General features: G+C 37.8%; 1 protein-coding gene across 1 annotated transcript in view; it reads right to left on the reverse strand.

Annotated features, from left to right (window-relative positions):
• Nucleotides 1-1,230: 1,230 nt before the first annotated feature.
• The window catches only part of HOOK3 (hook microtubule tethering protein 3), a 103,394-nt gene continuing 86,236 nt past the window's right edge, over nt 1,231-18,388 (reverse strand). The window contains exons 18-22 of the mRNA XM_079909561.1: nt 17,584-17,666; nt 16,386-16,486; nt 15,035-15,139; nt 14,139-14,210; nt 1,231-11,521 (exon numbers count right to left, since the gene is read on the reverse strand). Of these exons, the coding sequence (XP_079765687.1) occupies nt 11,381-11,521; nt 14,139-14,210; nt 15,035-15,139; nt 16,386-16,486; nt 17,584-17,666 (502 nt within the window). The 3' untranslated portion in view covers nt 1,231-11,380. The remainder of the gene's footprint in view (nt 11,522-14,138; nt 14,211-15,034; nt 15,140-16,385; nt 16,487-17,583; nt 17,667-18,388) is intronic.

The raw sequence follows: 18,388 nt of genomic DNA on the forward strand, positions 1-18,388 counted from the left end.
TTTTGTGGCTTCAAACTTTTAGCTTTTGTTCACAGTGTAGTTACGTACCTGGTGGTTCTGTACCCCTGTGGGTGTGCTTGGCACAGGGATTAGAAAACGGGGAAATATCCTGATTTCAGGAGCATGATCTTCATGGCAGAAGTGTTACTTCTCTCTGAATCCAGACAATGCAGCTGTGGTAAGTGGGTCATTCCTCCACTGGGAGGTGGAGGGTCAGCCCCTTGGATCTGGTCTTATCTGTGACAACCCTGACAAATAAAAGAGAACTGATGCTGTGCAGTTTCCAAGGCTGGGTGCTGACGAGATTTGGAGCTTCCCGCAGGGTTTCTCAGCACTCCTGCTTGGGGGAAGCCAGCTGCATCTAGGAAGTCCCTCTCCCCCGTGACTCCACTGTCTGTGTCCAGCTGGCCACATCGGGAGGTTGTGTGGGGAGCGGCCTGATCACTCTTGGGCACTCTGTCCACCCCAGTCTGGGTACCACATGTGAGAACAGTCTTCGGATGACTCTAGTCTCAGCCATCACCTAGCTGGGAGCGAATGAGGGACCCGACAGAGAGCAGCTGGGGCTGTGCCCAGCCCCGGGAGAGCACATCATCGTTAAACCCACGACACTGTGCAGTAGTCTGCACTGCAGGAATGACCGGAATGGCGCTTGAGGCCGACCGGGGGCTTCTGGCTGGGACACACTCTAGGTGGGAACTTTCCTGTGTTGTGCCCCATTTGATCACACAGCTATTTCAAGGCAGCTGCTTTAATTTTTGTTATTTACCTACCTTCTCATCCCCTTCTCCTTTGCTTCAACATTCAATACCCAGGGCAGACACTCAATAAAGGCTAAACTTAATACGGTTACCTCCATACTAATGAGTGAAGAACACTTACATTTCTCTTTCTGACATTAAAATGTCATATTAAATGCAAATTAAAGTGGGCACTATTTTGGTTACGTGCATACTAGGTTTATTTGTTTTTAAATATTGGTGCTAACTTCACTCTGGAATTATTTTAATGTGAGTATAATCGATTTCTCCACTGCTGCTGCCACTTTACGTGACACTGAAGATGCCATATTTCAATCATGTCTAGGGTGGAGGTGGGGGAAAAGGGTGAATTTTAAGGGTCGACAGGCAGGAAAAGGGGCATCTATGGCTTAAACAGGGTGCTTCAACAATAATGCCTTATATTGTGAAAGACTGTAAGTACCTACCATTGGTTCTTACTGGACTGTCTGTGGTAAGAGGGGAGAAGCCATGTTTACCTTTTATCCCTCAGAACTTTGGACAGTCAGCTTACACACATTGTGAACCAGCCTAAATCAAAACAAAACTTATCCTAGGTACTGGGAAGAAACTCAAAGACTATTCCTGATTTACAGCCAGTCAGCGGCATAATATCTAAATTGACAGGACAGTATGGCAAGCGGATGGATACTATTAGACAATTATTAAACATGCGTTTGTACGGCCTAAGAGCAGAAAAAATCTAAGCTGAATTTTTATACAAGTCTTTATTTACAACTTGTATGACAACTGTACACTTTCTGCAGCCTTGAAAACATTTTTGTACTTGAATGGGAAAATATAGTTTGACCAAATCTTAACTTTATTCTTCATATACATATACTATATGCATACATATAAACATATACATATAATTAATACCATAACAAGTTGGCAGTCATAAAATTAAAATGAGTAAGTGATATCAAAAGGAAATACAATATAAGATTTCAAAAAATTAAAAATCTGTCTTCTGGTGATTTCTTGGACTTTACGTTTTTGCGATTTTGGTGAAAATTTCTCACAAGTCATTTACCTCAGAAAAATAGTGAGAAAACCCACAAGTCGAACACAGAGTAAATGATTGGTAAACTTGGTAAACAGATGGAAAACTGCTTGGATGCCATTTATGTACAATGTTGTTAAAACTGTATTGATTCCATTTGTGAGGTGAGAGAGAAATTTAGAGTTCCACGTGGATTTCCTTTTTGGATTATGACTAAAAATGAAATCATGAAATTACGAATTCAATAGTCAACCAGAAATAAGAACATACCTAGCAATATCCTTTTTACAAAGGCTAAACTGCAAGGTGGATAACTACAATGTCAAATATCAAACTAACAATTCACAGAACAATCAGTAATACTTAAGACATGAGTATAAGGCTTTAGAGCTGGGATTGTAACCAGTACAACTCCAACTCCAATGTACTAAGGTGTTTTCCAGCTCATCTGAAAAGTTTAAAAAATACTATAGGAAAAAGAAGCCTCTTTCTATCCCCAAATCTTTGATAGAATTTGTTAATCAAAATAAGGCAAATTATTAAATTAGATATGTTTGAATTTTACCATTCATTACACAACCAGAAATTGAGTGTTATAAATGGTGGGGCAATTGTCAAAACATGAAAACTGCAAAACAAGAGTAAACCTGGAAATTATTCTTCTGAGTACAAAGCTTTATGAATTACACATAATCTGTAAACAGCTAGTGACAGCAATGGCATTTCAGTGCATCTGAATTTTAAATAACTAAGGCTATTAAAAAAACCAAAAGCCTACTATTAAAAAATTTAAAAGCCCCCAAATGATTGATTGGCATTTGTGTACAGTCATTTCCTGTATTTATACTAGCATGTTCTTTCTTATTTCAAGCACATTGAAAATCTCCCTTAACTAGTAAAATGAGTCTCTGTAGAACACACATTAGACCACCATGAAAATAATAAAACAAACTCAAATCACACCATTTACTCATCTGTACTTGAATAACAATAAGAATTTCATTATATTTGCTTGGAATTTGACACTACTGGATCAAGTCTGCTGCTTGATTAAAAAATTTAAAAACGAAGAGGAAAGCATCTGACTTCCTAACGGGATAGTTTTCACTAAGTACCAAGCTGAATCCAAAGAGTTATGATTAGTCTCTTACATTCATTAAAAGATTCAAAGATGCATTTGTGTAGATCCTTTTAGTTATGTTAAGCACTTTAGTAATAGGCCAATTCAATTAATAAATCTTAAAAAAATGTTTCATTAAGTTGCTGGAATAAAATCTTTGCTTCATACATTAAACTTAATTTGATTCATAATCTAAGTAATTAAGAGCAAGAAACTATGAAGAAAATCAAAGAAACTATTTGGATCTTGATAAACCTTTAAGGTAGAAGATGATCAAATGTGATTTTAGGGGCAGAAACAAAAAAAACTGTTGGCAACTCTCCTTAGATCTATACAGATTTAAAAGTAAGAGAATAGGGCTTCCCTGGTGGCGCAGTGGTTGAGAGTCCACCTGCCGATGCAGGGGACACGGGTTCGTGCCCCGTTCTGGGAAGATTCCCACATGCCGCGGAGCGGCTGGGCCCGTGAGCCATGGCCGCTGAGCCTGTGCGTCCGGAGCCTGTGCTCCGCAATAGGAGAGGCCACAACAGTGAGAGGCCCGCGTACCGCAAAAAAAAAAAAAAAAAAAAAAAAGTAACAGAATAGAAAGATTTAAAGGTAACAAAACAGAGGAATATGATGTTTATCAACTTTTACTTGTAAGTAGGTTAAGCATTCATCAGTTTCTGCTGGATAAATGTTAGAAACTATGTATCATCAATTTTAAAAGACTACTTAAAAAAGGAGAAAACCTGAAGATACTAAGTTATGATCTATGAAGTTATTTAATAATATCACTTAAAAAGTAAAGTGCTAAGAATCTGTTTAAAAAATACATTGAAAACTAGTTTCAAAGAATGGGGTTTTGATTTTTCCAGGGTCTTTAAAAAGGGCTGGTATTAATTTTTATAAGAAAAATAGCTTTCTTTAACGATGCCGGTAAAATCCAAGAGTATCATAAGTCAACTGAATATCTTTATTTTGTCCTTATTCTCTCTTTGGGCACCACAGCACTGTCAAAAGCATTTTCTGCAAAGATGGAAATGTTCTATATCTGTGCTGTCCAAAATGGTAACACACTTTCCACGGGTGGCTTCTGAGCACTTGAAATGTGGCTGGCGGATTGGGGAACTGAATTCTTCACTTTACTTAATTTAAATTAGCACATGTGGCTGTGAACTGGCTAGTGAATTGGACAACGCAGGTCTAGAATCTACTCTTAACTAGATTAACAAGCAGCCAACGGATGCTAAAGACATTTAGAAGGTGACTTACCCACTTACCATTTCGTCCTTGTGTGTGAGTGTGACTGTGTGTGTGTGTGTGTACAGGTGTGTTTCATTTTTATTTTTTTACTCGGGGAGGATGAAAGTGGCTCTTCCCTCAAAGGTCAGAGTCTAGCCTTCTCTATTTGTGCTTCTCTCTTCTAGGTGACCTGCCCACGCCAAGCATACCAGCAGAGCAGAGGGTAACGCAGAAGAAAGCACTACAGAAACTTTTCACACCATAAAAGCATTTCTCTCATCCAGAAACGCAAAATAAAAAACTTTAAGAGAAAGTTCTTATGAGCAAATCTCCCTATTCTTTGGCAGCAATCATCTGTGTCAGTGTTTATGTAACAACAAATCTCTCACTCTCTTTTGACTAGGGTTGGAATACAGATATACTCAAGTACAAGCGGAGGAGTCCTGACTCCTCAAAGCATCTCTTAAAAGAATCAGCTGAAAACTCTGCTATATTTGAACTTAAGAAAACGGCCAAGTTCATAAAGCATACGTTATAGTAGAACTCAGACTATTTTTGTAGCATCCTGCCCTTGTTAGTGTCTGCCTTTTCCCATCACCTCACCCCCACCATTTTCCAGATTCTTGGACTTCACAGCTCCTGGAACCTGGCTTTGTTTCTCCTGTGTTTGAGTACATGCAATGTTGAAGAAACTATGAAAGTGAAGGACAGTTTGCAGATTTGTATTTTAGGAGACAGGTAAATGGCAGGTAAGAGCATCTTCTGATTAACCAGAAGACTGTTTACTTTGTATTAATGCAACTTTTGTTTTCAACAAAAAGTTTTAAGTGTGTCTGCATTTGAGAGAACTTGGCTTCACGAGTACTAACTTATGAGTCTTATTAATGTGAAATATAAAATGTAATTCATGCCTAGTAGCCCTAACCCAGCTTCAAAGAGAGTTCTAGACTTAGAACTTCAGATCTGACTTTAAACATTTCAGGAACAGTACATAGCCTATTTATTTGGGCAATCTTTTACATTTTTCTTAGTGAGTGTTCCAAAATAAGGAGAAGATCCCTAGTGGAAAAGATGTAAGTAGAAAATGCCACAGAAAGGTAGAAGGAAAATAATTATCCAATATTAGTAAAGTGCTGTGAATCTTGCAGTAAAGTATAAATAATACATAAGTGACTAGAAGTAGTAAATAATATTAAGACATTCATCTCTAATAGTGACATCTATAAAATAAACACCCTATAGATTGTATATACAGTAATCACTGTCCATAGGTTGACAAATACACCGAGAATAAACATGAGTTCCTTTTATAACTTTTACAATATCAATGCTAATCAAATTATTTTCCTTTGTCAATTTAGAGATCTCTAAGGCAACGGTGCCTGTGCAGAAGTCTCCCATACACATTAAAGCCTCAGCATGCTTTGCTAATTTTCTTTTTCTCACTTTGAGATGGCTCTTCTCGTGATATTTAATTATTCTTTTAAGCTCTGAGTCAATATAATTTAGGATATTTGATAGCCCCATTGTCCTTAAATTTTGAGGGTACGGACACCTTCTCTGATGATTTCATCTCCAGACCCTAAACATCTAATTCAGAGCCTGGCAGTGATGTATTAGGAATATAAAGGCTCTCCTTGAATACACACACACACACACACACACACACACACACACACACACACACACACACACACACATGAAGTCTACTCTTGTCTTCATTTTTTTTTTTTTTTAAAGAAGATGTTGGGGGTAGGAGTTTATTAATTAATTAATTTATTTTTGCTGTGTTGGGTCTTCGTTTCTGTGCGAGGGCTATCTCTAGTTGTGGCAAGCGGGGGCCACTCTTCATCGCGGTGCACGGGCCTATCGCGGCCTCTCTTGTTGCGGAGCACAGGCTCCAGACGCGCAGGCTCAGTAGTTGTGGCTCACGGGCCCAGGTGCTCCGTGGCATGTGGGATCCTCCCAGACCAGGGCTCGAACCCGTGTCCCCTGCATTAGCAGGCAGATTCTCAACCACTGCGCCACCAGGGAAGCCCTTGTCTTCATTTTAAACAAAATTTTCTGTGGGGCTACTATGTATAATTAAGGGAGACATGGTTTGCAAACCAGACACAGCAGCGGACCTAGATAACTGCTAGGAAGTTGGTAGTGAGTTTCAGCCACCACAGATTTCTTCCCATCTCATCAGATCATCCTATCCTCATGGCTTTAAATCACTATCTTAGATTTAGTAATGGGTTAACAGTTTCAAAATGAAAATAGATGCTTTCCCCTCCACTCATAAACATGTACAGTTAATACTGTGTGCCCAGTTAATGTCCACTGAAGGGAAGGACAATTAGAATATAAATTATTTTTTGTCTGCTCTTTTTTATTGAATGATCATGTAATAAAATCAGGAGATTTTATGTGAACTATTACCTTAGGAACATTTGTTAAGACAAGTATAGGTTTAATAGTGTTAGCACTTCTATCTGCCTGGATATTTGTTCAAAATTAGGCCTCTTCTTTTTCCGATAATCGATTCTACTCACTAGGAATGGATCTGCCTTGACAGCCTTTGGTTACTTTCCGATTTCTAAGTTCACTTATATACAGCATACAAACCTATCTCACAGAATATTATTGGAAAATGTTAGAAAGCAGAAAAATACTGAAGAGAGACGTAATTGCTGAAATAGAATTGTCAGGAAACATCCATAGACCACAACTGCTAAAACTCATATACTTGCCATAATTAGCTTCGGGTCTCTTGTTTCTCAAGTAAACTAATGTCCCTTTCTCTATCATTTTAAGTGCAGTGTGAAGAATTCAAGCATACTTCAAGATAACATTAAATATAAGTTTTAAAGTTTTTATATTTATAAATACATGGGAATTGGATTGATAAAAGGCTGTTTAAAAACAAAATTATGAGTACGTATTTTCCAAGAACATAATCAGTGATTTAAAAGAGATGGATGTCATCATATTTGTGCTGTCCTTCATTTTATAAAAAGGGAGATAAATATTGATACTTCCGTGATTTAGGGGGATGGGGAGGGGCAGAAATTAGCTGTGTCGGTAGCAAATTATTTTATGTTTTTTAGGCTTCTGAGAAAGAAACAGTATTTATTGCACAACTTTAGAACAATAAAATTATCTTGCTTAAATTGGACACTAAAATATTTTCAAATTTTTCCATAAAATAAACATATACCAATTATTATTTAAATATGCTTTATACAAAGTAAAAAACTGGATGACAGATACATTGAGAATGGCCTCCCTCATATAAAAACTTCATGATACAAAATATTCGAATCATTATAGTTACAAAGAATTAACTCTGAAATTGCTTTCTAAATGTAGTGAAACTGGGTTGCACATCTACTAAAATAAGCTGCCATTTTGACAGTTGGGACTATAGGAAAAGAGATTATCATTATTGAACGGAAAAGCCCTTTTAACATATAAAAAGGGAAAAATTTTAAAACATGCTAAAGTAATTTTCAAAGATTCTGAGATCCCATCTTATTTTGTTCTGTTCAGTCCTTCCTACCCTGTAAGGGTAGGACTCCTGCTCACTGTTAAGGAGTACAATCCTGCATCAGTTCAACAGCCATTTCTAGGCAAAGAGTCACTTTGTAATATAAGGATAAAAAGTCAAAACATGCTCCCATAGTTGAATGAACAGACAACAAGAAGCACGTTGTTATTCTGCCCCTAGCAAAAAGCAAGATGCCAAGCACCTTCCTCTCCCTTTAGGATCACAGGTTCTTATCCCAGTAGCTGTAAACTAACTAGGTTTACACTATCTGTGGGTTGTGGATGCTTTTTCAGATAAACCTCATGTGTTCCAACTGGGGAAAAGTGTAACACTCCTGGAGTCTGAGATCTGGATCACTGGAGATTAAATGCAGGGAGCTGGGATAAATTCAAAAATTTAGAATTTTATTTCAAATAAATTCTTATATCAGAATAAAGATTTTCAAGTTTTCAACACAGTGTTATCTTTAAAAGATGAATGCTTGTCGGAGCGCAAGAGACACTACAAAATATTTCATATCATTAGATATGAATAAATAAAACTGCAGTTGAAAAGGAAGTGTGAGTAAAATAGCTCAAAAATAAAATGTACCTTTTCTTCAACCTAAATCCCCCTTCCCCTCACAATCACTTACTGTTGGTTTGTTTGCACAGCACCGGTTTTCATGCCTTGCTGAAGACTGCTGATATATATGGGCTGATGTTTCTGACTGGAAACATTTAGCTCAAGTTTGTACAACTGAGCTTTTATCATACAGACAAAGCAGTAAGACCGTAACAAAATAACAGCAGACAGTATTATCCTTATTATAATGAATCATCTCATTAGCCAATTTTACCAGGCTGGGCCATCAAACAGAAATAATTCAATGCTGATCAATTTTAGAAAATGGAGCCTTTGTTTTGGTACTTCTTTTTCTTGGTTATTATTAAATAATCAGACAAATACTAAAAAAGGTATGATCGAGTTTTTGCAAGTTTTTTAAAGATACGTACAGCTGTATTATGTACTCTCTTTTTAAGATGCGGTAAGCATAATATTTGCTGGATTTTTTTTCCCCTTTACAAACTTCTTAAATACACACTGCAGAATATAAATTTCATGCTTTTGTAGTCTTTAGTTATTAACTCTGTATTTTCTCACCCTGGTTAGAGGGAAAACAGAAAATAAGCTTTTTGTTCACAAGAACTCAGACAGGGGGTGATGGCTCAACCCCAACCTTAGCGCACTAACTCTGTGCTGACTCCGCAGTGTGCCCAGCGTCATCGCCAGAGAAAGAGAAATGTAAAAATCCTGTCCAAAGCTGAGCAAAGGAAACGGGGTCCTCACTGGGACAGCAAAGTTCTATTCCTGACTTTTAAGAAAACACCACAGAATGTTTAGAAATAAAGTTTCTGCTATGGAATGAAAGCAATATACTAAAATTTAAACATACTGTAAAGGTGAGTGAAACTTACGAACGTAAGCACCAAAATAATGGCATGCTGAAGAAAAATAAGACGGAAAACTTCCTTCTAAAAGCTTGGCACTTTCCTCTCCCATTTAGAGAAACATATCTGAGCAGAGGGGTGGGTAGGAGACCAGGACTGGGACAGTAAATAGAGAACTAAAATTAAAACCTCTCCTCTCATGGGATATAATCCATTTAACAAACAGCTCATGGACTCTGATTTTCATCTATCTTATTTTGCAGCTATATTTCCCAATAATTTTAATTTTTACCAAGGTGAGTGTTCATGCCCTGTTTTAAAACTGTTGGATCCTTACTCTGATTTGTGAAATAAAGGGACAGGGAGGGGTGGAGGTGGGGGAGGGTTACCCATCTTAAATCATTTTTAATCTTTCATTGTCAAAACTTTCTATGTTGATTAGGTCTGCTTGCCCTCCTGAAACCCCATGATGCATTCCACTCGCTGGTTCTCTCCATTACTACTAAGTCTTCCTGCTTTTCTTCTGACCAGGCAGAAGCACTCACACTGAGCTCAGACTTCTGTACTTAATGTAAAAAATTAGCACAATGCATGGAGTCATTTCTGTGTATATTCTAATACCTTTCTTCAAGTACAGTTTCTGAGGACAAATGAAAACACCTAAAATAGTGTTTAGGTCAATTTCTTATTAAAAAAAGGAAATAAGGATTTAAAATCAAACACTGGAATATAGTTTCTGAAAATTCTTGATTATGTTTAGCTTGATTTAAAGTTACTCATTTGTATTTAATACACAAAACTAAATGAAACCTGAACTTCTAAATAGCAAGTATATGAAATAAAATCTTCTTAATAGGTGACCTATCCAAAACCGAAAACAAATAATCGACCTAGTTTCAGTAAATTTTTGCTTTACTGGGCTCTGGGCTATGGTGCAAGAAAAAGGCTGGAGGGGAACTGAAATATAATTTGGGGCCAATATGGAAAGTTAGGCAGAGACATTTCATGATCAAATGAATGACATTTTGCATTTATATAGCACCTTATATAGTCAAAGTGCTTTACAATCATTATTACTTGACAGCCATTCATCAATGTAAATAAACATAGTTTATAATCTGTCAACAAATGTAAGCACTTTGGGGCAACCAAATACCCAAGAGAATCTACTCAGTAGCAAACTCTTAGACTAGTACATAGAATTAAGAAAAAATACGACAGCCACCTGTCATAACATCAGACACAAGAAGTCACTTATTGATCCTAACGACTGATACTAAGATGTTAAGTATTAGGAATTATTGAGAAATAGCAGGTTTTATGTTAAGGAATAAGTAAGACAAATGAGGTGCAAGTCAACAAGGAAATTACCCCAAAGGTAAGGCCACCTATGACTCATAAGTATATAAAAAATACATCTTTTATATACTTTTATATGTGGAGGGCAGTTGCAACGAAATGTCAGCCCATTGCTAGAATCTGATCCTCAGTTACTGTGATATTCCAAAAAAAGAAGAAAAATGAACACACTGCCTGATTTTTTTTCTTCTGTAACTTCTCCCCAAATAACCTAACCAGTGCATTCACTTCTGCCAGCAAATAAGATAGTAGGAAATAATGAAATTCTATTTATGTTTTAAAAATAGTTTCCAAATCTTTGGACAAATTTAATTTCCTATAAAACAATGTGAAAACTCAGTTTTTCCCTCTAAATAGTTCTATCAGGTGCCTTAGGTAAGATCTGATTAGCACCTCTGCCAATGTATTTATGTCTTTGCAAAAAGTGCACTTGCCAACCATTTTACATAGTAAGTATGCAAGTTATTTGAAGTGCATTTGGAAAACAATTGAAAACACAGATTAATACATCATAAAAAGATTAATTCCCTTTAAACAAAGACATTCTTAGAAAGCATGGTAACACAGAGACACAATAAAGAATATAAATTGTATATCAATTATTGGCAGAAAATCTAATTCATTACAAAGCCTACACCATTGGGGAAAGGACATTTTCATACAAAGAAAAGTACTACACTAATATACAACACTTGTAATTGGGCATTTAAAAATTTTTTGGCACATTAAAAGGAACCAAAAGGACTACAAAATAAAGGACCAAGAAACTAAAACATTATAGATACAGAAGAGAGAAAGTCCTCAAATGGAAAACAACTAAATACATGAAATACAGACAAAATATAAGCTGGCTGAATTTCCTGAAATGTTATATGTAACAGAAGTATGCTTTGAATGCGGGGTGTTTTTTATTCTAATGGCAGGACTTGTCTACCTTGCTGTGGCTGGCTGGACATGGCCCGGGTAAGACCTTCTCGTGCTGGTGGCTTGTCTCTGCCTCGCCAGGAATGACTGCCCCGAACCTGTACTAGCAAGTCTGTCTTCTGCCGCCTTTTTATGCAGAGTCATTCCCTACGTAACACGGAAAAAAAGTAATCAGTGAAAAAATAATGGAACACACCCTCACAAAAGAAAATTTCATCGCGCAGAATTTGTTACCTGACGACATAAGGCACAATTAGGAACGTTCACTCTGCTCATGATAGATTAAAATCTTAGAGACATTTAAGTTCCAACAATTAGGTACAAATCTTTTGGAAAAATTAAGGCTGAATTTTCTGAATTTACAATAACCCAAACAATAGATTATAATAGAGATGGATCTTTGGAATGCATCGTCCATACTCAATCATACATACTTCCCTTTCGAATCAAATGCATAAAGTGATTTTCCAAAAAAAAAAGGGCAATTGATTGGTAGCAGTTGATTCACGTGGGGATATGGAAATCAGAGGGTTTAGTTAGAATAGAAAACCACAAAAGCACTTGTTCTTTCTTAGAGTGGAAAGTCACACCAGGTATAATACATACCACCACGCTGCTTTTCTTCACAGGCACACTTGTTAAGGGAAGTTCCTGACGGCTGGCCCACACAGCGGGCCCAAGGAGCGCAGGGGTCCTTCCCGAGGACTGGAGAAGGAGGCCTACCCGCTTAGAAGGGGGACGAGCCCACCTGCCGGGCCCAGGGCACCTGAACAGGAGGGAGAACCTGTGGCGCTCTCTAAACGCGGAGGAGTAAACAGTGAGGACCCCGAGTAGATCCGGTAAAAAGGGTTTCGGTTCTCATTTAATAAGCTAGCGAAGAACCCTGGCCAGAGAAGCAGGAAGAACTGGGAGCGGCAGCTTTGTCTCACCGGTGATTGGAAGCGAGATGACGGGAGGAAGCGGACGCCGGCAACAGGGAAGGAGGAGAAACAGAGCCGGGAGAGAGGCGGAGCAGGCGCCAGAGGCGCTGGGCAAACCCGCACAGAAGGCAGAAGGCAAGACAAACCTCCCAACTCCCGTCAGCTCCAAGGAAACTGGGGTCATGGCTCTGCGTTTCAAACAGACCCCAATGCACAACATTCTCCACTCTCCCCACGAGAAAACCCAGGATGTGCTTTTTACTCAGTTTGGAATTAAAGCATTTAAGGATCTGAATAAAATGGACAAATCTGTTAATTTGGCTACATAAATTAACAATTATATTTTATTTAAAATATACCTTTTTAACTTTCATATTCTAAACAACTTATTCAAATTCTAGACTCCCCTTCAAGATCTCAGTATCCATCATGAGGCCATTCCCTGAGATACTTAATACCTTTTCCCAGCACTCACCATCCTCACTTCCAGTTCGGTTGTCTGGGATGCAGAACTTTCTGAATGTATGTATGAAGCTGTTACCGGCTACCCTATCTGAACATAACTTGTGTGATCCTACTGGGAGTTATTCCTTCACTCTCCGCAGAGCTGAAAACTAGGATTCTTCTTTAATACCACGTCACAGAATAAATCAGTTTTGTTCCATAAGAAACACAATATGTGAAGTCATAAAAATCAATCAGGTATATGAAATCACTAATACGGACTGAGGGGCAGAGCTCCCAGATTGCTAACATTAACCTTGAAGGAGGACGAAGAGAAAACAATGTGGGTGAAGTCAGGACTAGTTCCCAGAGACCTTCCTTAAACACAGGTTTTTCTTATTTTTTACATTTTAATTTTCAATTAATCTATATTTGTTAACAGTAATGGTAATGTAAACCCAGTATGATTTCCTTTTTTGTTTTTTAAAATTGTGATAAAAATCTTAAATATGTAGTACCAAGGCAAATATAAATGTGGACATGTCATAAAACTGTATGAAATTTTGACAAAGTTCAAATCACATTATTAGGAGACCTGGGACGTGAACCTTTCAGACACAGTATCAATTATAACGGTAAAATGGTATAATTTACAATTGTAATTGTAAAACGGTACTGTGCCAGTTACACAACTACAGGGTCAGAGGGGTATGATGAAAGGAATCGGGTCCAACTTCCTATCTCAGGCAGCTAACGCTTTGAAAAGGCGGAGTGGTCTTATTGGGAAGAAGAACAAAGCAGAAAAAGAAGAAAAGGTCTAAGAAAAAAAATATTGAAAAAGTACAGCATTCTTCAAAATCCATAGCTCTTCATATCCAGAAAAGTCTTACTGAAGCCCAAAATGCTGATAAGCATTTATTTTCCCCTGCAATACGTTTAAGATTTTTTGTTGTAAAATTCAATTTCAAAACCTTCAGCTGTTCAGGGTCTAAGACTGTGAACATTTACCAAAACCTGAGAGACAGTTAAACTATTTTCATTCCAAGTACCGCTCCTGCAAAGGCACTGAAATAGTACCACAAAACAAAAGCTACCGTATCTGTGTTTAGATATTATTAAAGTCCCTACCACCCGAGAATAAAATGGTCCTGAGAGACAGAAATCTTTCTATCCTCTAGGACAGGGATAATGATGTGTCCACAATGTTCTAGCCCCGTTTACGGTGGTTCCTGTATCTGTTGTTTGGCCCTAAGATGAGCATTAGGGTTTTGTTAGTGTGTGTTAGGACAGTAATTACTTTCAGATTCATTTGGTAGAATTAATTCTACAGTAAAGGGAGTATAATAAATGATACATATTCACTGAATTTCGTAATATGTTTTGATGTGTTATTTTCTTACCATATTGTACCAGGCACTAACAATATATTTCTCCTCCATCTCTCTTTGACTCTTTGTTTTCTCATATTCTTTCTAAAAAGCAAGCACATGTAAGCATGTTAAGATGAAAAACAATTCAACATAAATAAAATACTCACAATAAACTATCTAAGTTCACGGGCACAACTCTACAGTCAGCTCTCTATATCCATGGGTTCCACATCCACGGATTCAACCAACCCCAGATCGAAAATGGTAAAAAAAAAAACAACCAACCAACCAAACAACCAGGAAGTTCCAAAAACCAAAACTTGAATTTGCCACGCATAGGCAACTATTTTTTTTTAAAGTATGGATATCTTTTTTTAAAATTAATTAATTATTTTTGGCTGCGTTGGGTCTTCGTTGCTATGCGTGGGCTTTCTCTAGTTGCGGCGAGCCGGGGCTACTCTTCATTGCAGAGCGTTGGCTTCTCATTGCGGTGGCTTCTCTTGTTGTGGAGTACGGGGTCTAGGCGTGCGGGCTCTAGAGCGCAGGTTCAGTAGTTGTGGTGCACAGGCTTAGTTGCTCTGCAGCATGTGGGAATCTTCCCGGACCAGGGCTCGAACCTGTGTCCCCTGCATTGGCAGGCGGATTCTTAACCACTGCGCCACCAGGGAAGTCCCCATAGGCAACTATTTACATAGCATTTACATTGCATTAGGTATTATAAGTAATCTAGAGATGGTTTAAAGCACATGGATGATGGGCTTAGATTTTATGCAAATAACCACATTCACTACTTTCTACGAGGGACCTGCGCATCCATGGATTTTGGTAACTGTGACTCGTGGATGTTGAGGGATCACTGTGCACAGCAAGGCTTCTAGAATCGAAAATTTAAAAATCAAATGTCTTATCATATCACAGTAAACTACCTCCAATGAATAGAATTGCCGATCTCGTTCGTGGAGCTGATTTTTAAGAGCTTGTATTTCTGGTGCTGCTCCTTGATTTTGTTTAGGATCTAAAGTACGGATAACCTGCAAAAAGTAATAAAAGAAAAACTTTAAAAGTCTCAAACCCAAGGAGTGTAATATCTAAGGAAGCAGTCATTAAAAAAAAAGATAAACCTTATGAGACTCAAAAGTTATCTTACGTGGACACTTTAAAATCTGAATGTATAAAATGATATCCAGTTGTTACAATTCTTAATTATATAAAAATTTAAAATTATGTGAAAGAGTCAGTGATAAGAAGTAATTCTGGCTTGAAATTAATCACACTACAGCAGACACTACTGACAGCAATCTTCCCTTTTCTGTTCCTCTGACTTGGTTCAGGGGCCTCTGCCTCTGACCAGATGTGCGAGGATGGAGCGGGTCCCAGTGGTCCACAAGCCTGTCTCTGTGGTCCTTCTCCTTTGCCAGATGCTGGGTTTACACACAGCCTGGTGACACAATTCTAGCTGGCCCACCAGAGGGCTTCTGGGAAGGGTCTTTGCTTTTTGGCTCAGCAGTTTTACTATCAAAAATGATCAACCCCATAGAAAACTTGAAAGAGCAGAACAATAAAAACCCATTTCCTTTAACCCGGATTGACCAACTGCAGCACTGCCACCTTTGTCTCATGACACATGACCCTCAAGCACTTCAACACGCATCTCCTTAGACTAAGGACATCCTCCCACAACATCTGTAAGAAAGTGAACCTCTCTATAAGTCATCACGATTCAGCCCAAATCCACATTTCCACAGGTGTCCCCAATCCAGGATCGCTGCATTTGGCAGGGAGGTCCCTTCGGGCTCCTTTACAGGAGAACAGCTTCTGGTGTTCCATGATGCTCCAGTGCCTATTTCTGCTTTCATAATGTGGATTCTCATCCCAAAGTCTGGATTTATCTGATGCCTTCCTGAAGGTGTTACTTAACTTGCTCCAGTAACCTCCTTTTCCCTGGGAACTGGAGCTAGGCCAGAAGCCCTGAGCACTGCCAACAGCAAGGCTCATCTGGAGACAGAGGTGGGCCCTCCCGCCAGGCACAGCCGATTTTGATAATTAGGCAAGGTGGGGCTGCCACTCATTTCCTACATAGAAGGGTGATTCCCTCTTGGTAACGAGTAAGTAACCTGGGGCTGGGGCGACCTGTTTTGATCACGGCCTCTTGCTCTTTTTGTCAAAAGACTCCTCGTGTCCTTCTGTGTGAGAGGTCACCGTTCAGGCACTGTATTTTGAAACATCAGCGAAACACAATGAGAAAGTGCAGTGAGAGGCCCACAGACTCACACTTACACTTTTGGCTTTCTCTAAGTATTTTTTATATCTTTCTTCCATTTGCTTCATTTCCTCTTCTTTCTTCCGTAAAGCTTCTTGTAATTCTTCAATTTTTAAGGCTATCGGTGAGACAGTAAAAAATTAAAAATTTTTTAGACCTAACAACTTGAAAATATTTCAACTGACAAAATAGTAAACAGCTTTGAGAGACTGTTTTGTCTATACTTATATATAATTTTATTTTTTTAAATTCACAATTTTTTTAAACAAAAAGCTTTTCTTAGAAATAAACAAAAACTACACTATGGAAGTGCACAAATTAAAAAGTATTCATGGATGGCTGAAGGGATAAACAAAATGTGGTCTATTTACACAAATAGTTGATTATTCAGCCTCCATTCTGATACACGTTACAATATGGAGACATTATACTAAGTGAAAATGAAAGCCATTATGTGAAGTGAAAGAAGCCGGACACAAAAGGACAAATATTGTATGATTCCACTTATATGAATTACCTAGAAGAGTCAAGTGCATAGGGACAGAAAGCAGAACAGAGGCTACCAGGGGCTGGGAAGAGGGGAGGAGGGAAGTGGTTAACAGGTAGAGAGTTTCAGTTTGGGAAGATGAAAACGTTCGGGAGATGGACAATGGCTGTACAACAGTGTGAAAGTACTTAACATGTCACTGAACTATATACAATGGACTGGCCAAAAAATTCGTTCGGGATTTTCATCGCAACTCACGGAAAAACCCGAACGAACTTTTTGGCCAACCCAATACTTAAAAATGGTTAAAATGGTCATTTTTATGTTATGTATATTTCACTACAATACTAAAAAAGTAAAAGTCTGTGTCCTTCTCCCACATCCACAGAGAAGAATTGATAAAGTCAAGCTACAAACGGGTGTAAATATCAACCAAAGGAAAAGTCTGGCTGACTTAATGACACTGTGAAAAAAATTTCATAAAATATGCATTAGCATCCATCGTTAAGGAAAAACTCACAACTAAATTAGAAATTTAAGAAGTACTGTAAAGATGATTATGTGTGTGTGTGTGTGTGTGTGTGTGTGTGTATACTCTTTCTGTGAACAGGGCAAATTCCTTAATTGCTAGAAAATATAATAGGGCCTATTTCTAAAAAAACCAAATTTTATTTAAACTCATCACTAGCGCTAACCAACTGAAAACTACGCTAATTGGGAAAACTCACAGCTGTTGTTGAATCTCGGCTCAAGGTCCTCGATGATGGCTCTCTTCTTCTGCAGCTCATTATTGGCCTCATGCAGCTTCTCTCTGTAACAAAAGATGTTAACACTCTTACCTACCACTGTTTTGCATTTTTTCACTTGAAATGAAAGATATAAATTCTTTCTTTATGGGATACACTAGCATAGCACACAAGTGCTATGAAACAAAGATGAAAAAACTAATCCAACATAAACGTATTTTCTAAATGACTAAAAAATAGAGACAAAAATCTCAGAGTTTGAAATAGTAGTCATTCTTTTATATAAACCTGCACAAGAGGTTAGAAATAACTTAATGATCTTTATTGTTTCTAGGAATAAGGATATCGTAAACATTAAATTTAAAACTTTGCTGAGGTTTTATAATGCAAAACTCTTGCAAAAAAATTGAAGCTCCTAAAATAAGAATAGAAAGAACAGTACACTCCAATAAAAAAGAATAAATTAATGGTACATGCACCCACGTGGAGAGATATCATAGAATAATGTTGAATAAAGTCAGACACAAAAGGATAATACTATATGATTTTTTTTATATGAAGTTCAGAAAGTGGCAAAACTAACAAAGGGTGATAAGAGATCAGCAGTGGCTAGTCTGGGGATGTAATCAATTAATTAAAAGAGAGAACAAAGAATCCTGGGGTGTTGCTGGAAACATGCTATTGATCTGGGCTACCTGCCTATGTAGGAAAACACTCATCAAGCTGTAGACCTAGGAACTCAGGATTTGTATACTTTATTGTAAGGTATATTCCAATATAAAAGTAA

This window comes from Stenella coeruleoalba (genome assembly GCF_951394435.1).
Source record: "Stenella coeruleoalba genome assembly, chromosome: 21".
NCBI lineage: Eukaryota > Metazoa > Chordata > Mammalia > Artiodactyla > Delphinidae > Stenella > Stenella coeruleoalba.